This window comes from Perca fluviatilis, chromosome 1, assembly GCF_010015445.1.
Source record: "Perca fluviatilis chromosome 1, GENO_Pfluv_1.0, whole genome shotgun sequence".
Taxonomy (NCBI): Eukaryota; Metazoa; Chordata; class Actinopteri; order Perciformes; family Percidae; genus Perca; species Perca fluviatilis.
Window position 1 is genome coordinate 43,956,822 of NC_053112.1, and position 20,632 is coordinate 43,977,453.

The window sequence follows — 20,632 nt, forward strand, 5'->3', positions numbered from 1 at the left end:
CAGGGGATGAGAAGGAGTGGTTTCAGAACTGACCAAACAGATAAAATAAAGAAAGAAAAAAAAAAGGTCAATAGGTATAGTTTATAAACTTTTTTGGTTCATTTTTTTCCCTTTTTTTTAAAAAAAAAAAAAAAAAACAAAAAAAACCCCTTTTTCTTTTTTTTTTTTTTCTCTTTTTTTCTCACAACACAACACCCCCCCCCCCCTCCCCCCCCAAAAAACAGATCCTATAGACATGGCTCATCGAGGCCTATAACTCGGAGCGACGGGTCACACCCGGACCCACACAGATGTGATACCGGCATCATCTGTGAGGGATCCACAGACATTTGTTATATTGACTGCTCTGACAGTTTACAACTGTCTAAATGCTTGGGGGCTCATCTAGTTGTGATGGCTGCTGAAATGCTCAGTTGGCTACTTCAACAAGTCTTTACATCCCACTGTTTCACAGCTAGATAGCACACGATTATAGCACTCAGGTTAGCCCCGCCTACCAGAGAGAGAGGGAGGGGCATGCGTGCAGGCTGTTTAAAGGCAGACGACAGGGCGAAAGAAAGAAAATATAGATAGAAAGAGAGAGAAGGCATTGGTCAAACGACTGAACCTTCTTTCAGGCTCATGAAGACTGTTTTAAACCATCACAACTGTAGTTTCATAATGTTTCGGGTAATTTGCGTTTAAAGTGACTGTTCACTACAAATCCTACTTCACCATCCTCAGAATAAAACTAAATTTGCAAACATGGGGTCTCTTCAGTGGCTACTTTTGAGTCTCAAGACAGTCTGTGACATCCATTTTGTGTTAAAACTGAACTTTTTGTTAGTCTTTACAGGGGGTAGAAATTAGATGTTGTTGATGCCGTGTTACCTCCTCCCTATCTCACTCTGCCGTAGGAACTGCATGTTGTTAGCGCTGTCGGCTAGCTCGGGGTACTGCTCTATGGACAAGACGTAGTAGCCATCGAAACCCAAAACCTTCCCGCTGCTCAGCAGCTGCCTTTTCTCTCCCTCCGTCCACAGCCGAACTCCTTCCTCCCCGTCTCTCACCCGCTGCTGTTCGCGGGCCCAGGCGCTCGCCAGCGCCCTTTGCCTTGCGTGCTCCAGGAGTCGCGCTTTCTCCTCGTCCAGCGTCGTCCCGTAACGAACGTGAAGTGCCAGAGCGCCGTACTGCAGCTCCACGTCGGCAAAGCGCCGCGTTCTCCCGTTCATCACCGTGGTAGACTGGGACACTGTGACATTCACACCGTTTTCCAGTGATTTTCTGCCTGAGGTGAGCCGCAGTGCGCTGAGGTCGTTCTCAGGCAGGCTGGTCTTGATGAAGTAGTGCGTGTCTCGTCCCTCCACTGTATAATGTAGGTCTTCAAGGTAAAAGGCGTTGTTTAAGACTGCAGCAACTTTGATGCAGTCCTCATTGGCAATGTTGAGAGCGTTGGTCACCACGCGGCCTTGGATCACAGCGAGCATCACTCCCTTGCCAATCAGAGACCTGACGGTGGCGAACCACAGCCAGGGTTTGCTGTGGTCTGAATGTCGCCGGCTGAGCTGGATTTCTGGCATGCGCTCAAAGGACAGGAAGGCCCGAGACTGACGAGTCACCTCCTGCTGGACACCTGAAATGGACTGTGGACGAGAGGAAGAGGAAGTCATGTCTGTGCCGCTTGCCATTTAAGACATTGTTAAAGGGGTGATAGAATGATTATATAAGGTATTTCACACTGTTCCTTAAGGTCTCCTAATGGGGTATGTAACATTGGTTGGGCTGAAAATGGCCCACTTGCTGTTTTATGGGCCCTTAACTACCCTGTTAATATGGCCCTATTTGTACCAAGAGCTTTTCTTCCAAATATGGTATGCTCATGAATATTTAGATGAGCTGCGTGCTGATTGGCTGACAGGCCCTGGAGCTCTGTCAGGGCAGCGGCGTTTGGTAGTCCAGTAACCCAGAAATGGTGACTTTGCAGGTATGGAGCAGTTAGCAATTAGCCATCAATTTTCGTAAAACGGCCCATAATTGACCTCTCTATAGTAGATTTCTCGCATAAAAAAGTCTCAGAAGTGAATTTAGTGGTAAAATAGCAGATGAACTACCTGTTCTCAGATCAGTGGTGTAGCCTATGTAAATGTTGGGGTGTGACAAAGGTAGAGACTAGAGCCAAATCCGTTGAGATTTGCCAGTTTTCGGAGGCAGTTTCAAATTGTGAGATTTGCAGAGGAAAGAGGTGTCAATGGGATTTTGTCAATGGGAGGTTCTATGTATGTCCTATTTACCCACCAAACTGTTGTTATTCAACTATGACAAGATAAAATCGGTTTAGCATTCCATCACCCCTTTAACATATAATAAGTACATTATGCAAACACTGCTTTTAAAGAACATTGCATTGTAATACAGAAAATAAGGAACAATGTATGGGTTGGTTACTTCATCGGTCCTCAAGCTCGTCTCTCACGATCTTTTGGCATTAAGACTGAAGCAGCATGTTTAGAGCTGCAGTTCTGACAACACATGGGTGAATGGGAAGCATGTGTGTACTGCCTGTCTATGTTTTATGTTTCAGACGGTAGGTTTATGGCAAGTGGGTCAATCTATATAATCTTGATCTGTGACATTGCGCTGTTTGTTGTGAGAATGTTAAGTTATGTTGTGAGCTGATGTAGCTACAGTGTCACCTACTGTAGGGGACCCCAACATTTTTTACACCCTGAACTGTTGTATATATTGTTATATGACGCAGACTGTAACGTTCACCGTAATTAAAACCTAGTCCAAAAAGTCCTATAATTATTAACCTTTTATTTTTGCCAAATTATATGGTTTTGCCAAAACATATAGTTTCCTTACAAATGTAAGTTCTGTGGCCTAATACTGGGAGGGTTAAAAACCAATACCCTAACAAACCAGTAGGAAGTTAGGACAAGGACTTATTCCTGCGCAGATTCACAGAGGAACAGTGATTATATGCCATCATGACAAAGGACTGTATATTATTATGTACTCTTGCTATACACAAGTGTGAAGTGTCTTTTCTGTGTGTGTGTGGTGTGTGTGTGTGTGTGTTCATGTGTGAGCTTGGCCGATCAACATCCTTGTAGCTTCTGAATGGCCCGGTGATAAAGGCAATTACTGCACCCAAACTACACATAACAGTCCAGTACATTCACACTTCAATTACCACTGTCAGTCGGTTCAAGTCTCTCTCATTTCCCCGCTCATTTTCTCTGCTTTTCTCATAACTCCATTCTGTATGTGCCATACCTATTTTTGTCTCTGTCTTTATTAAGCAGTGTTAATGTTGGTGTCTTTATTTCTCTAAATTTCCCTCTCTCAGTCTCTCACTCTTCTGCGCAAGTGTGACTTCCTGATAACCGGTCCACCAAACAAGTGTAAAAGTAACAACTATAACTGAGTGAGTGTAAGAAAAGAGGAAGGAGCAGAGAATGCAGCTTTAAGCCATGAAAGGCATGAATGATTGGTTTCGCTGGATGACTCTTTATTCTTCTCTCATTATTCTCACTCCATGTCTTCCTACGCCTTCCTCTTTCCCCTCCATTTCCTGATTTTCTTTTCTCTGTAAAAACAGGTTGTCTCTTGATTTCCTCACCTTTTCATTTTCACATGCTTTCAACTGCTTTGTTTCCTTCTCAATTTTCTGAATATGTCTTTTGAATCACAACTTTCTTCCCCATTTTATCTTTTTTTTTTCTTTATTGTATGAATAGGTATGAAATGCACTTGTCTCCATGAGGAAAGCCTCATGGTCATTTTATTATCATCAGTGTGTATTTATGCATGCCTGTATTTAGTTGGTAGAGTTACAAATACTATATTACACATTTATGATATCTGTAAAATATATGTGTAGCATCTTAAAATACTGTATTGTTATATTTAGTTTTCCTTTTTTCTGTGTATGGAGTTAACAGATTGATGCTGTCATTAGCATTGTAGGTAAAATAAATAATAAAAATATAATAATAAAATCAAATCAATAGTTTTAATACAGTCATGACCAGTGATGTCACAACAGGTAACAACAAAATACCTGTGTCACATGACTTTTATGCAGTGCAGCAGCTATTTCTGCTCCATGTAGTTAATGTGGATAACAGTCTGCTGCTAACACAACAGGGGCTGTTGCTCTTAAGTCATCTGCATCTGTGATTCTTTCAAGGGGCAATTTTAGCCCTTTTTTAAACTTGATCCTGGCACCCCTAAAAAGTAATTGCTAAAAAAAGTCTGTGTTAATCTTTTGTGGGCTAAGGAGTTCTGCTCTAGGAATATCACAACACTGTGAAACTAAAGCCAGAATGTAGATGCCTAGATCATTCAGAAAAAAATTCTGAGCCATTTTCAGATAATAGTGCTTGTCAGCCATTAGGTTTCATTTGTAATACCATCTCACCTTCAGTAATGGGCATGTGGCTCAGCATTAAAGTAAGTTTTCTCAGAATTGTTGGTGTCTTTCTAGTTTCATAATTCAGTGTTTTCCCTATCACAATGGTCCAAAAATCATGTTAAAATGCACAGTTAGCACAGTAGAATAATGTTTGAAAAAATTACGTTAAAAGCGGCTCTGATCCTAGAATCGCCTCTGTTTAACAGTTCTATCTAACGGTATATAGTATACATACAGGCAGGTCATCCCACAGCTGGCTCTTTTTCATCTCCAGTGACGGCTGCGTTAGGTCAAACTTAGGAATGGGGAATCCTGGGATTGCGTTGTGGAGATGGAAGCCAAATGTGACCAACCAGATGTTGATATCTACAGAGAAAGAGAGCAGTGGATGTGGAAAAGAGAAAAATATAAGAAGTTGAAGAGTGGTTTCAAGGCACGTTGATTTGCACTCAATAGAGGCACCAGCAGAACAGATATAAAAATAATAAAGAAGGTGGCTTTGTATATTTCTTGTCTTCTTATAATAATTCCAGACAAACCAATGTTGTTCCCTTTACAAACATTAAATGCCCCACATTGCTGCAGCTCATTACTATAAAAAAGTAATGCTGCAGCTTCCAATTACTACAACCCAAAATCCATCTGACCCAACTATAATGCTGAATCATTTCATCAAATGTACTTTCCACCTAGCAGATGGGAAAAAATATTTTCACTAAATTACTAAAATTACTAAATTTAGCTTAGTGTTGGGCAATGCAGCAAAATCATAACTACCAACTATTACTTATTACTACCAACTATTCTGGAAAGAAACAGGCAAACTTACAGTACATATAATACATATACCAGAATTAGAATTCATAACCCCCACACACACACACACACACACACACACACACACACTCCAGTATTCAGGCTGATGAGATAAAACATAACAATATAGTTCCACTATATGTTGCAGTAATAAAGTAATGTGACAGAACACTAGCATATTGTTAGGATTAATTAAACATCGAATAATCCACAAATAAAAGAATCACTTTGTGTTTATAAAAAAACAGCATGAAAAATACAAATATCTATGGTTGTTCGGCTTAAAGAAGTTTTTAGTTCCCAAATTTACATTTACTGTATTTATGTAACGTAAAAGTGAATAGAAGTGGGCCCAGAATAGAACTTTGCAGAACAGCTATACTTATACAGCACTTGGTTTAGAACCATTGAAAACTTTTGCTTCAGTTTCTTCTGATGGACCATCTAGACCGAAAAAGTATCTACCTCTTTAGTGCTTTTATACTGTAAATGTTTTCTTGTTACCTGTGACATATTCTTTGACCTGATGAATCTTGCTGATGGGGTTGTTGCCTCGGAACATGTAGAGGTTGAAGGGCTGGGGGTCTTTACCAACATGTGTCCATGTGCTGATGTCAGGAGTGGTCCACCTTCGTAAAAGAAAACACACTCTAGTCGGACGTGACAATAAAAAGCTGGAATAGCTTCCTGTTGTAGAAAATAACCTCTCAAATGCTTGGACTGGACATGAGTGAATACCTTCCAGCGGGAATGTCGTAGTCTCTGTCTCCAAAATGCAGCAGTCGTGTCAGAGGATCATAAAGGCCTCCATGGAAACCAATTACCAGCACAAAGTCTGGGTTGGAATCAAAGTAAACCTCCCCATATGCCGTGTACTGTACCTACAGTACACACACAAACAGAGAGTCATGAGGATTTGAACAGATACACAAAATACACTCAAGCACTTTGTTCCTTTGCAAGGAAAAAACACATTCACACACACATACCTGTTTAAGCAATAGTCCATTGTTGCTGAAGACAGCCAGTGGGGCCCCAGTGTTATCACATGCAATATAAAACTCCTCTCCACTGCTGATCTCCATAGCAAACACATGGCCCTGTGCAACAATAAACGTTACAATTATACACATTATGAACATAATAATAGTGATAATGATGAGTTTTATTTTTGCTGTGTTCTGACTCCACAGGATAACAGGAGGGCTATAAATAATGACGACGTCACTATTATTATTAATGATTGTGGGTGTTGCTGCTGCTGATTCACTAACCATATTCACAGCAATAAAACAAGTTAATCTCTGGCTTTCACTGTGTTACAGGTTCCCTAACCTGTGAAGCGTTTAAAGCAGCAAGAGTTTCAGGATTATTTTTACGTGATAAAGTGGTGCTGCCGCACAGAAAACCATCACCTCCTCTCTAATTGAGATGCTGTGCATTCACCATGTTTTCCCTATGGTCACTGGAGAGAATCCTGCTCCACACAGACTCATAAATCAAAGGTCGAGAGGGAAAAACCAAAAGTGACTCATAAATAGCACTGAGTGGGAACTGTGTCCAGAGAAAGCTAAGACTCCTCCATCTTCTCTGGCAGGATACTGGAGAACATTTGAGTTTGGATAAGAAATAACAACATTTTACATTCTTGTCTTGTCAAATTGGACCACATTAGACTTTTAGCTACCTGCAGATCGTAGTAAAAGGACGTGATCTCGGAGCTGGAGTGATTATAGACGTGGGTGATCCTGGTGGGGTAGTTCAGGTCAGCGTAGAAGAACTGCAGGTGTTGGCCCAGACTGTTTCTAGATGCCACACGCCGACCCAAACCATCGTAACGGTACTGGATGGTCCAGCTGGCTGCTTTACTGTAGACACGAACTAAAAGACCTGGATTACAGATGATAAAAAGGAAGAACAGGGATGTGAAGAATAGCAAGACAGTTAGATCTTGCTGTTGAAAACTACTATGTGTGGAATTTAAAAATTGCAGACTTTGGTGGTCCCCAATAGTAGTATACACTTCAGTGGCATTGTTACATTTTTCTAAAATGTTGAAATTTTAGAATAAAAACATGGTTTAAGGCTTTGTCACACCAGCATTCAAAACGGCAAAAAGTGAATGAATTGATATTGCATCACTGCGATCACAGGCCAAGTAAATCCACGTCAAGTCTTTTGTGTCAAGTGAACTTTGACACGAGGTTGTGCTATTGACCAATAACAAGCTGTCTTGACAGTTCTGACCTTAAAGTAAACGGAGAGCACAAAATGGAGGAGGCCATTGTGCTTCTTAGCTGTGTGGCACCATGCACTTTAATTTAACCCTCATCCATCAAGGTCTCAACTGCTCCACAGAAGAGCAATGGCTTTTAGACAGTTATGAAGAAACAACAAGGCAAGCATGCTTGGTTCTTTCGGGGGAATGATTGTAAAGATTTACAAAGAATATGTTTACAGAAATAACTCTAACTGGGATGTTTTAGGACCAATTGATGGGATTGCTGTGGACAAAGTACACACGGAGATACACTGGTAAGAGTGAATTATGTTTTACCATGTATCCAGCTAATTGAAAGAGCTCATAGTATTGTGTGAACCTAACTGTTCACACAATACTATGAGCTCTTTCAATTTAATTTTCTTTTAATATTGTATGTGGCGTTTTCTTTCTTTCTTTTGTTCTTTCCACCAAAACAAGTTCCTTCTTGAGACTATTCTGCAGAGCCACCAGAGCTTAGTTTGACGTTTGTGGTTGTTTAAAAAAAATGCAAACAACACAGAGCGTTTTTTTTCTCCTATCCCAGAATGTAGCTGTGGTGTAGCCAGACCTTCCTCCACAGCGCTGTGGTCATGCAAGACTACCATAATTGTAACTGACTAGCGCTAGCATGTTCCCAGCCACTAATAGTTCACCAGGTAGTCACTATGTCACCAAGCCTCTGGCACGGTCCAATTCATTAGGACACATGGATGATCTTCGCTGTGTCACTTCCTGGTGTGACTGGGCCTTTACATTGGGCCACCAAAATAATAATTCCCACCTTTGGAGTTGTATTCAAATATCTCGGCTCCTCTCTGTCTGAGGAATCCATCTTCATCCAGCCTGTACTGAACATCTCCCAGACGAGTGATTCTGTCCCTCAGATCGTAGCGTAGAGGGGTTAACCGACCACTGTTGCCAGGGTTCAGCAAATGCAGGTTTCCGTTCAGGTCATAATTATACCTGGCAGGCCAGAAAGTTATACTATTAACATTTGACATCATCAAATGATGGGGCTTTTTTTTCAGTTTAATGTTACGATCCTACCTCCACATCATCTTCTCATTGAGGGAGACCGTCTGCAGCTGCCCATCAACGTCATACTCGTAACCATATTTGGTTGTGTTGGCGAATGGTCCAATCTTGATCTCTCGCTTAGTGACTCGGCCCATGTTGTCGTACTGAATGGTGATCCAGTACATCAGGGACCTGAAGATCTCGTACTGGATCTCCTTGATGCGGCCGTGCTGGTCGAAGTGTTTGGTGTAGGTCATCACTGCTGTGGAGATGATCTAAGACCGGGGAAGACAAGTTCAGAAACCAACAGTTTTCTTCCTCCACTGACAAACAGCTGGAGAGACTATGCATGAACGACCAGACAGGACATGGGCATTAACGTTAAACAAGTGCCATTCAGGGAGGTTTTTTGCCCTGCTTTGTAGATGCAAACACATTAAAGAGACCAGTTGTATTTGAGGAATCCAAGTATATAGCTCAGGGCCTGTTTATCAAGCTTCTCAGAATCACTCATAAGAAACAGATTGAAAGTTAAACTTGGACCTAAAACAGTTATTTGAGATTTCTCAGGGTTTCTACAGGTTTCACCAAGTCAAATTTAAGACTTTTTAAGACCTTTTGTAAGACCATTATGACTGAAATTTAAGATCTATATCACGACATCAACAACAAAGTCAGATCTCAGAGTTTAGAAACATTGTCTGACACAATTACCCATTTTCCTCATTGGCATTATAGGACGATTGGCTGGAATATAAGTTGCATGTTGGTCTCATTTGTAGTCGTAATACAGCAAAGTTATATTTGGACTAGCGTCAGAAAGAACTACAACACCACAGAATAAAAAAAAAAAAATCTAAAGCGCTATGGGAACAATTTAGTGAGCATTAGAGGTAGCGTTACATTGACGTAGGAAAATTAAGACCTGTTTAAAATGATTTAAGACCTAGAACCCAATAATTCAGCGAATGTAAGACTTTTTAAGTCCTAAAATTTTGATTTTGAAAATGTAGACTTTTTTAGACTTTTTAAGACCCACGGAGTTGTCATTTAAGAAATGTTTGGTTTGTGTGGTCCAAGAGAGAGTCCACCAATAGCCTGTTGACGCTGTGGCAGTATAGCTGCTTATTTAACCACTACCTGTGGAGGGAGATTACTTGCTGTTACTTCCAACTTGGTGCAATACAATAAAGATTTAAATGTTTTTTCTTCTTATCTTTCAAGTGTTCTCATTCCAATACAAACATTTACACGTGCATTTGCTTTATCAAGGTCTATTCGCACAGGACTAGTATAGCTTGGGGCCATCTAGTAATTTCTAATAATTGCGGAGGTCGTCTGTGATCTTAATCCCCTGCGAATTTGCCATGTCTGTACTTTGTCAAGTAAAAATTCTGCCACAAATGTCTAAGTCCCATGAGGTCCCTTGGTAATATTAGTCCCGTGCAAATTGAACATATTTTTTTTTTGCAGCGTGAATAATCTAAATAAAAACAAGGGATGTATTTTAAATCTGCTGTCAAATATATAATTCTGTCATATCATCAGTAATGTAGAATTGTTCTGATATGATGTTCTAGCCATATCTCCTACCCCACTGACTAACCCTTGATGCCAGGTGCAGCTGTGAAAAATCTCAGTTTGGAAGGACTGGGGAGGGTCAAACAGTAAAGTCACACAATTAAGATTTTTTATTGGGATGTCACTATGTCACTAACTACAGGCCAATCAGGAGGTGGAGGGCTGTGGGTGATGCCAAAATACATACACCTAACAATAGGTCATTTATTCACCTTAATGTTCCGACTGAGTGTGATTTGTCACTGTCCCTTTTAAATGCCTTATTAAATCAAAGTATCACCTCTAACTTCAACGACTGATGCACCTTATCAAGATTTACGAGGTACGTTTTCTTACTTAACCATCATTTAAGGACAATATACATCAATGCAGCCAATCCTGTCTTACCTGATTGATATCATAATAGATGACTCCAAATTTCCCAAACTGCTCCACCTTCCCAGATATATCATCAAACTGATAAAGATCAATTGGCAGCGGTGTCTCGTTGATGACAGCCTGCATGCTGGTGACTCTGAAGCTGTTGTCGTAGGTGTAGTCAAAGCGTGCATTCACCATCCCGTCCTCGCTGAAGCGGAATATCTGCCGGTCAACCAGCGGGCCGATCTGGCGATACCGGATTGAGCAGATGAAGCCTTCACTCTGCAGGTTGACCGTCTTAAGCACACCAGCCGTCTCATCATACGTGAAACTGACCCGTGTTGAGTCATAGAGGATCTCTGCCAGCTTGTTCTGATCAGACAATTAAAACAGAGCAGTATGTGTTTACAATATTGGACTCTGTAGAACATCCGATCCTATTCATCCTGGATCAGCCTCACCATCAGTTAACTTTAATGACTGCCATCACCTAACTTGAGTGGTCTATTCAAGCTGTCAAAGTGCCTGTTTGTCTCTGCTGCAGCTGCTGCTCATGCATATCACGCCTCACCACTCTCCTAGAGTCCACCTGACTGTGTTTCTTCACGGATCGGGCTGTATCTATCTCTCCCTGCCAGGACTTATGAGATACAAAAAAACTTGAGTCTCGGTGCAAAATTACATCTTCTTTCCATTTATTCCCTATATTATATCTGATTATCCTGTTCAGCATCTTAGGAAAAAGTTGCATTACAATATGCAACTATTCATATGTGGGTTGACTTAACAGAAAATGACAATTAGGATTGTAGAACACATTATACATGAATCTAATAGTCCATTTTTTTCTATAAATATAAAATTTTTACTTACATAATTTAAAACATTTTAATAGTAATTTTCATTGCAAAGAAGGGATAGGATGATACTACTGTGACAACTGTTACAAATATAAAACATTGTATTTATTGTTAATGAACTATACATGTACTTAAATATAAACAAATCTAAAATATATATTATTAATTATGTTAACTCCGAAAAATCACATACCTGTCTGCGATATTTGTACAGTATACAGCGGCCAGTCCCTAGATGGGCAACTCTGAGGAGCTAAAGAGAGAAAGAGAGAGAGAGAGAGATTAACACACTAGAGATGAGCCCTTTAGTTTTAATATCATTACAATGATGTGCAGATGACTGGGTCACTGATCAGACTTGAACAATACTCTACGCTAAAGATTCATCATGACTGTGAGAATTGACCATGGTGGCACTTGAGATGTAAATGTTGGGCTGCTCTGCAATCACAAAACAATAGACTGTAGGCTACTGTAGAAATACAATCTCTGCTCAAATGTAACTCAACACTTATAACTCAAGTGTGTGGTGTGAAAAATGTTGAAAGCTGTAAAAAAAGAGAAAAATAACTGAAAGAAGGGACAATTCTATCAAGTGATATGAATGGCAGTTTTATCACAGACACATGCACACACTCACACACCTGTCCATCTTCAGAGTAGTCCACAGTAACAGAGGCGTTGCTCTCTGGGGGGGTGTAGATGTTCCTGTAGTATCCTATGGATCTGATGGTCTGCATGGTGTGCCGAGCCACACTGGGCATGGTGACCGCTGACAGACGGTCCCCAGAGTCATAGTCAAAGATGTACTGGTGCTGGCTGTGCAGCAGCAAGACCATGGACTGTTAGAGAGAGGGCAGAACACAGGGAAACATGTAACATGCCATCAGAGCAGTAAAAGACACGAGAAGAAGCACAATGTTGGTGAACATCCTATATAAATATCCATATAAGTAATGATATATATATATATATATATATATATATATATATATATATATATATATATACAGGCCAAAAGTTTGGACACACCTCATTCAATGCGTTTCCTTTTTATTTTCATGACTATTTACATTGTAGATTCTCACTGAAGGCATCAACACTATGAATGAACACATATGGAATTATGTACTTAAAAAAGTGTGAATTAACTGAAAACATGTCTTATATTTTAGATTCTTCAAAGTAGCCACCCTTTGCTTTTTTATTAATAAGGGAAAAAATTCCACTAATTAACTCTGACAAAGCACACCTGTGAAGGTAAAACCATTTCAGGTGACTACCTCATGAAGCTCATTGAGAGAACACCAAGGGTTTGGAGAGTTATCAAAAACAGCAAAGGTTGGCTACTTTGAGGAATCTAAAATATAAGACATGTTTTCAGTTATTTCACACTTTTTTGTTAAGTACATAATTCCATATGTGTTCCTTCATAGTTTTGATGCCTTCAGTGAGAATCTACAATGTAAATAGTCATGAAAATAAAGAAACACACTGAATGAGAAGGTGTGTCCAAACTTTTGGCCTGTACTGTATATATATATATATATATATATATATATATATATATATATATATATATATATATATATATATATATATATATATATATAGATAGATAATACAATATTACAAAAGCAAAAAAAAAAAAAAAAAAGAAAGTTTAAGGATGTAAGCAATATGAATCTTGAATGACGGTCTGCTGTCCAGCCAGATTCCTAAGTATTTGTATAACTAAGCAAGAGTTATATGGACGCCATTTAGAGTTTTAATGGCTCGAAACTCAGAGTTACTGGTTGAGGTTGAGAATACCATGTACTTGTTTGTTTTTTTGCATTTAAAACTAGTCTGTGATTAAGGAGTGATAACTGAAAAAGCATGAAAGTCAGACTGAAGATGAGTCAGAGCATGGGCTAGGGTGGAGCCTGGGGCATATAGAATTGTATCAACAGCATAAAAATGGACATTAAAGTATCGATTAGGAAGAATTATGTAATTTATGTTCAAACAGCAATGGACCAAGGATAGACCCCTGTGGCAACCCATTTCTGATGTCTAGATGGCTTGACTGAGTACCATCAGCAACTTCAGTCTGAGGTCTCTCTCTAAGGTAAGAGTGGAACCAATTACAGTAAGCATGGCTTCATCAAGACCTATAGACCGTCTACATTTACTGTATATGACATACTGTGGGGTTTTGCAAAATCATCAAATATTGACATTCTTCTCTGGTAATACAGCTGCTTCAAAAAACAGAGCATTTTTCACCAAATTATGTTGTATAATCAATTTCTATAAATGGTCAATTCCTTGAAGCAAGTGTGTCTGACGGAACTGCTGGCTGTTATGGGGTCATCAACTGGCTTTTGAAAAAGTGATGCTTACTGGACTTGGTAGTTTAGCTTACTACATAATAGATTAGGCCGCGATCGGACAGAGGAGGTTGCTGGTTTTAAAATGCGAGGTGCACTGCACTGCCTTCCTTGTCGAAGATGCCCCGATCAGACCAGTTGCAGTTTTGTTATTCTTGCTGGGCAACCAAGAAACATTATTTTGCTGTGGAGTTAAATGATGTCAGGTGTTTTTTGAGTGGAGGTTTTTTCAGCTGAAGGTGTTCAGGGCAAAAACTGCCACGCACTCAGCAACGCAACAGTTGTGAGCAAAACGCTTCACTCTCATTGAAAACAAATACAAAAAGCAGCCCTAGGCTGCTGAAACACACTCTGTTTGATTGGGGCCTTAATATGTATTTGACTGAGCCGGTTCCTGGTGATTGTGCTTTTGTGCGGTTGGTGAACTGGACCACAGGTGGGAATGTTATTGAACAGTCTCACACAAAGAAAACAAGGACAGTTATGAAACAATTTGGAAAAAGCAGCAAGTGAATAGGCTATGGCCTGCACATTTTCAACCAACCTTCAGGAAAAAAAGCCCAACATTTCTAACAATAAGCAGACACAGGTCAAGGAAACAGCTTTCACACTAAAACATGATACAACATGTTTGCTGGACATAGATCTATAACATCATTTTTCCTCAACTTGGATGCCCGGCATTGGGGCCTGAGGCTTAGCACGCACAGCTCTTCTACAGGATAAGGGAAATTGGATTTTCTTTGTTGAATAATGGGACACCAATTTCCTCCAGTTGTCCAAAACAAAAGACAAAGCCATCACTTTCACAAATCCTCTGGGACCCTCCTGCACTGTAGTGGATTAGTAGTGGATGATAATCTGAAATGTGAGGAGAATGCAGATCTAATCTATCAGAAGGGAGAGCAGCAACTCTCTCTTTGTCTAGGAGATGTTTTAATGTGAAAAAAAACCACAAGCTCTCCTGGGTGTGTGCTCCTTGCCTCAGGCAGGCGGAAAAGATCATCTTGACCTCCAACTGAACCGGTCGCAGGAGTGAGTCTGTTAAACTGGCTCATGAGGAAGTGATAGTGTGTTTTTTTGTGTGCATTTGTTTTGCACATTTGCTTTAAACTCGAATTAAAGTAGTGTTTTATGTCTTTTATACACCATGACATTGGGTTTGTGTTGCCAGGAAGATAACTAATTCTTGCAGTGTTGATTTAGATTTTTATATCTGAAACTTGTATCGCCCAAATATGTCTTCTTTGTTGGTTTCGACCTTTGTATTTATTTGACTGTTCTTTCTTGGGATTCAGCTGGAAATGATTACGCTGCTTGCTGTAGTATCAGGGAAATACATGAGTATACCGCCCACTCAACTGCGCTCATGGTGTTCACCATAAATTACAGTATGTTGTATCCATATAGATGCAGTTATGATGTTGTTTGTGTGTCACTGTGCATGATGAATACTGCTTTTTGACACTCTGTTTCCCAAAGAGGCTTTCAGGAAGAATTTTCAGCAAGGAAAGAAAGTGACAGATGGAGGAAGGAAGTGAATGAAAAACTAATGCAGGAGAAGGCGAGAGTGTGCACAAAGTGACACATGGAGTAATAGAATATGGCTCATTTATTCACCAGGGGGGAACGATCTCTTTTCTCCTCATCAGATCCCTTGTTTTGTGGCTTCCATTACCCCCTTTTTTTCATCTTTTGTCTACTTCTTTCTCTTTCACTCGTCTTTATTCAAGTCCTTTCTCCCTTTGTAAGTTTCTCATGTTTTATTGATTATTGACTAGTGTCTTGCGAAAAAAATTTTTAAACTGCCACTCAAAAATGACCATGAAGAAAAGACAATTTTTCTTTGCTTGCTTCCTCATAGTTTTCTGGGTCTGTTTTCCCTTTTATTTGCCTCTAACACAACTCCTCACAATATAGACAATTTTTTTTTTTTAAATATACTTGCCCTGCTACGTCCTGCTATGCCCTGCTACATCCTGTAACACCCTGCAGTGCCCTGCAACTACAACTACTATTTCTAGTCACTGACCCATTATCTTTATTGTTACTATAATTGCCACTGTTCACCACACCCCCAACCGGCACCGTCAGACACCGCCCACCAAGAGCCTGGGTCTGTCTGAGGGTTCTCCCTAAAATGGAGTTTTACTCACCACTCAAGGTTTCTGCCTAAAAGGGAGTTTTTCCTCGCCACACTAAATGCTTGCTCTTGGGGTAACTACTGGAATTGTTGGGTCTTTGTAAATTATAGAGTGTGGTCTAGACCTACTCTATCTGTAAAGTGTCTTGAGATAACTCTTGTTATGATTTGATACTATAAATAAAATTGAATTGAATTGAATTATTTAGATCATCAAAATGTCTATTATAACTAATCACATGCTTTGTTATATTAATCTACGTTTCCTACATATCAATTGAACTTTGATCAAATCAGTCACAGAGAATTGTGTACAAAGGGGCATTTGGTAATTTACTTTAATTATTACTTGAGCCATATCTGTGACTAATGGGATGTTCTGAAAGAGACAAACATGTCAGCAGTTGGCTAAGAAATATAAGTCATTGGTATTGATCATGTACCACCACCACCACACTTGGTGCAGTCGATTCTTTAGATGCTAAGATACATTTTCTCTATGATGTTGGCTCCAAGAAGAACGGATATATAATTTGAGACTGTCCTCAACAAACCACAAGAACAACAGCCTTAGTTATTTTTAACACTTAAATTGACCTATAGTTACATTTTCCTGCCTTGGCTTTTCCTGAATACCTATGGTGCACATTATATTATATACTATATTGTTATAATGGTAGAATACCGTTTAGAAAACCAAACAGATGGGATTTTTTTTTTCTTCACAAAAACACCCCCTTTATTCACCAGGAGCAACGCCGATTAACGTTGGTACTCTCCTCCACGGCCGAATGGACACATTTACATGATGGCTGTGAAGCGTAATGAAACAATGAATGGGACATACCTGTAGAAACTCATTTGCACGCCAATATTCACTCACATGCACTTATGAATCACTTAAAATCACACTGAAGTATGCAGGCCCACAGCATTCATCCATTCATATGTGTAAAATATCAGAAATGGAAGGGAAACTAATCACACTCTCTGTCTGACTATAAAAGTTGTGTCCCGACATGGGAGTCTTGTGTGTGCACGCTATAATAATATCAGGAATGTTATTAATATGACGTTTCTAAATTGTATTATTTATTTATTGATTATTTTTTGGGGCATTTAATTTAATTCCACAGGACAGATGCAGACATGAATGGGGAGAGAGAGGGGGAAATGACATACAGCAAAGAGCCACAGGTCGGAGTTGAACCTGCAGCCGCTGCGTCGAGGAGTAAACCTCTATATATGTGCGCCTGCTCAACAAACTGAGCTAACCCGGCCACAATTGTATTATTTTTATAGGTTGGTGTGAATGTGCATGATCAGATGGCAGGTTGTGTGATGTCTGTTGAACTGAAACGAACACTGCACACGAGAGAGATGGAGAGACAAATATAAATGCTGAGGGGACTTAATGTCGTTCTTTCATGTGTATCATTTGTACCGCGATTCCATTTACCATTTAGTTTACCTGCCAAAATAAAAATGCTGAAATTGATTACAACAGGGCTTTAAATTGACAATTTGGCTAGTGAAAAAAACTCTGATTGTCGGGTAACTTTAAAAATCTACTAGCCATGTTGGCTGGTGATTACGAAAGTTAATTTAAAGCCCTGATTACAATGTTTCAGCAGAATATTATATAATTTATCAGAATCAGATCGTTTATATGATATATAATGTGTTCTATATAATTTATAATAGATTATCAGGGTTTTTTTCTTGCAAGATTTGCTCAGCGTCACGGACAAAAAAGACGATTGCTGCAACAGCACAATTGCTCAACAGACGGACAGACACACTTCCTCGGCTTAGAATTACAGTGAGAGATGCTAAAAATAACACTACCTTGCCATCCTCTCTACCCAACTGAACACACTTCATTGGCTTAGAATTACGACAACAATCGCTAAAAACACTGCAAACTCATGGTCCTCTCTTCCTGATTTACAGCCCACCTCTCTTGGCTTAAAATAATAAGGGTTAGCATGGCGGCGTTAGCCAGGACCAGTCGGGATCATTTTACTGGCTATGTCTCAATTGTTTTTGCGAGTAACCAACTCGGGTACTCTAGCTATATAATTCAATGTGAGAACACAAATGTTGAAATGACATAAAATGCCCGTCCATTGTAGCCGTGATAAATTAGCCTGAAGCTAATGCTTACCTCTTCAGGAGGAAATTAGTCAACTCTGCATCCTTTGGAGTTTGTTACGTCTCTGGTCACGCAACTGTTAGAAACATGCCAAGTTTTTTTTTAGGTCGGGTAGAATCTATCTCCGTTGATCCTGTTTGTTTGTTTGCTGCTTTCATGGCTGTACTAACGTTACAGCTGTAGCGCGCTGGGTTGACGTTTAATTACAGTTACATCTGGCAACCCGGCCTGGCTGTCAAACTGGGCCGTTGATAACAACACACAGGCCAAAACACAAGCAGAAATTCAGAAAGGAGAAAATACTGGCATTAGCATTGTTGTCAGAAAATATAGTATTTCAACTTAGCATGTTTCCTTAATATCTAATGATGCATTGGGGTAATTTTTGGATTTATTACAGTAAATATATTACATATTGGACCTTTGAAGCCGGGCGCGTTTGTACCTTGGCGCATCGCTATTATGATGGCGGATTTGCTGAGCAGGAAGGAGAGATTTTCTGGAGAAGAAACTGATCTGCTCGTGCGTGAAGTGAAAGCACGTGAGCAGATCATATAATAATACTACTCACATTGTAATATTTTTCTTTATAATCTTTTGCATGTTTGAATGCTGCTGAGCGTCCCTCTGTGTGTAACAAGCATAGTGGGCACGCGCTGTGCACGGGCCTAGGCACATTTTACTAATGCGCTGTTAAAATAACAATGAAATGCTGCGCTATTGACTTTAGACCAGGTTTTTGTTGGTCAATGGCGCGATCACTTTCCGCTGCCTCAAGATAGCAATACGCCAAGAATGCACCTGAACACACCTCCCTGTAAGACCAGCACGCCCATGGGCGCACAGATGGGCACAGGTGCATTTGCTATTTAAACAACGTGGGCGCTGGATGGTCTTAAAATAGCAAAGACACTTGCGTCAGGCTTTGCGCCGCGACGGGTGCAAGATACACTTCATACATGCCCTGACACAGAGCAGGGAGATGATGCAGCATGATGACAAATACTATTCTTAGCCCCGGGCCCGTTTAAAACCAGGTTTCGGTACCCATTCCTAAATAAAATAATTTTTCTTATTCATTGCATCTTTTGCGATGTGTTCATTGCGCATGTTTACATCGCATGTGTGGTCAGCACTACTACAGATGAACATGTAAAATCTATATTCACATTGTAAACACCACCACTTACTATCCCTGTAACAATTTACATGGTCCAGCCATATACTAACCTACTGCTAAGAGAGTTTTTATTGCTCTGTACACCTTTACTCCTCTTTTCTCCATAAGAAAGTCATACATTTTAAAGCCATCTATTTTCAACAGTGAAATGTCTCTCTCTACCCCCTGGGAGCACTGTGGTCATTGGGAAAAACTTCCAAGTGTAAGTTAACAGATGCCAATTTGTCATTACACAATATTGAATTACCATCCAGTGTCACTGTAAGCCTGCCCATTTCATTGCACACGGACAGCTTATTGACTTGATTGGTGTCCTCAACCAGTAAGTTCCATTCACATTGAAATAAAGAGAAAAGAGCCAGTGCTAAATTAGCTATAAAATCCAAGCTATATAAACTATGACATCCTATGAAACTCCTCTCTCTAGAGGGAGTGAGCTGTCTGTTTGTAAGTACAGTCTTTGTGGCTGGTTGTTATCCTCACTAACTTCGTGACAGTACATTTTACTCAAGGGAAAAGCTTCAATTAGTGTTGCTTACTTTGACCAGAATTTATAGAAAACGCAGTAACCTTGCTTTGTGTGTGAAAAAAACCCCAGAACAAACTGTGTGTGTGTGTGTGTGTGTGTCTGTACTTTGGCATGTCATTTATCTTTTTTTTTTCATCATGTCTCTGCAGAGTTAAGTAGCATCTCTATCACAGTTCCTCGTTGAGAGAGAGTGTGAGAGTGTGTGTGTGTGTGTGTGAGAGTGTGTGAGTGTGAGCATGCGTGTGTGGTATTTGATTATCCTTGAGTATGCTGTAATAACACAAAGGTAACGCATTTGCAGCACTACATCATTAAAAAAAATGGGAGACTTTTTCTGTCTCGTTCATCATGAAATACACAGAATATACATAAAGATTGATACTCACACAGTGATGATACATCGATGATACATGCACACATCTGTTCCTAATTAAAGCCTTTGAAGTGAAAGTCTGTCAAACTAAATGGTTTATGTTGTGTATTGTGTATACTGTAGTTAGTGATGTGTGTGCATGGCTTTCAGTGTGTCCTCCTGTACCTTATCCAAGTAAGTGTAGCTCCACGTCTTTCCGTCAGCAAAGACTCGAGAGATGATTCTTCCCTGACTGTCGTACTCCCACCTCTCTGTGGTTGGACCCCTCTGGAGGCCTGTCACCTGACCAGTACTATACACACACATACACACACACACACACACACAGGTTAAAATGTGGCCATTCAAGCCGTGTCACTGTCAATTGATAAATTAAAAAAAACGTCCTAAAACAACACGTTCCACCAAAACAAGTTCCTTCCCGAGGCTATTTTGCAGAGGCGCCGTGGCTCCGTCCGGCGCTTAGCACCGCACCAAGACGATAGTGATTGGTTTAAAGAAATGCCAATAAACCAGAGCATGTTTTTCTCCCATCCCGGAATGCTGTGTGGACTAGCCAGACCTTCCTCCGCAGCGCTGTGGAG

General features: G+C 40.1%; 1 protein-coding gene across 9 annotated transcripts in view; it reads right to left on the bottom strand.

The window, feature by feature from the left end:
* Nucleotides 1-221: 221 nt before the first annotated feature.
* The window catches only part of tenm3 (teneurin transmembrane protein 3), a 294,603-nt gene continuing 274,192 nt past the window's right edge, over nucleotides 222-20,632 (bottom strand). For all 9 annotated transcript variants that reach the window (XM_039800537.1, XM_039800527.1, XM_039800511.1 and 6 more), the window contains 12 exons: nucleotides 20,214-20,340; nucleotides 11,941-12,138; nucleotides 11,490-11,549; nucleotides 10,464-10,808; nucleotides 8,526-8,770; nucleotides 8,260-8,441; nucleotides 6,903-7,105; nucleotides 6,205-6,315; nucleotides 5,954-6,096; nucleotides 5,720-5,844; nucleotides 4,635-4,765; nucleotides 222-1,622 (listed from right to left, as the gene is read on the bottom strand). In XM_039800537.1, coding sequence (XP_039656471.1) covers nucleotides 867-1,622; nucleotides 4,635-4,765; nucleotides 5,720-5,844; nucleotides 5,954-6,096; nucleotides 6,205-6,315; nucleotides 6,903-7,105; nucleotides 8,260-8,441; nucleotides 8,526-8,770; nucleotides 10,464-10,808; nucleotides 11,490-11,549; nucleotides 11,941-12,138; nucleotides 20,214-20,340 — 2,626 coding nt within the window. In that variant the 3' untranslated portion in view covers nucleotides 222-866. The remainder of the gene's footprint in view (nucleotides 1,623-4,634; nucleotides 4,766-5,719; nucleotides 5,845-5,953; nucleotides 6,097-6,204; nucleotides 6,316-6,902; nucleotides 7,106-8,259; nucleotides 8,442-8,525; nucleotides 8,771-10,463; nucleotides 10,809-11,489; nucleotides 11,550-11,940; nucleotides 12,139-20,213; nucleotides 20,341-20,632) is intronic.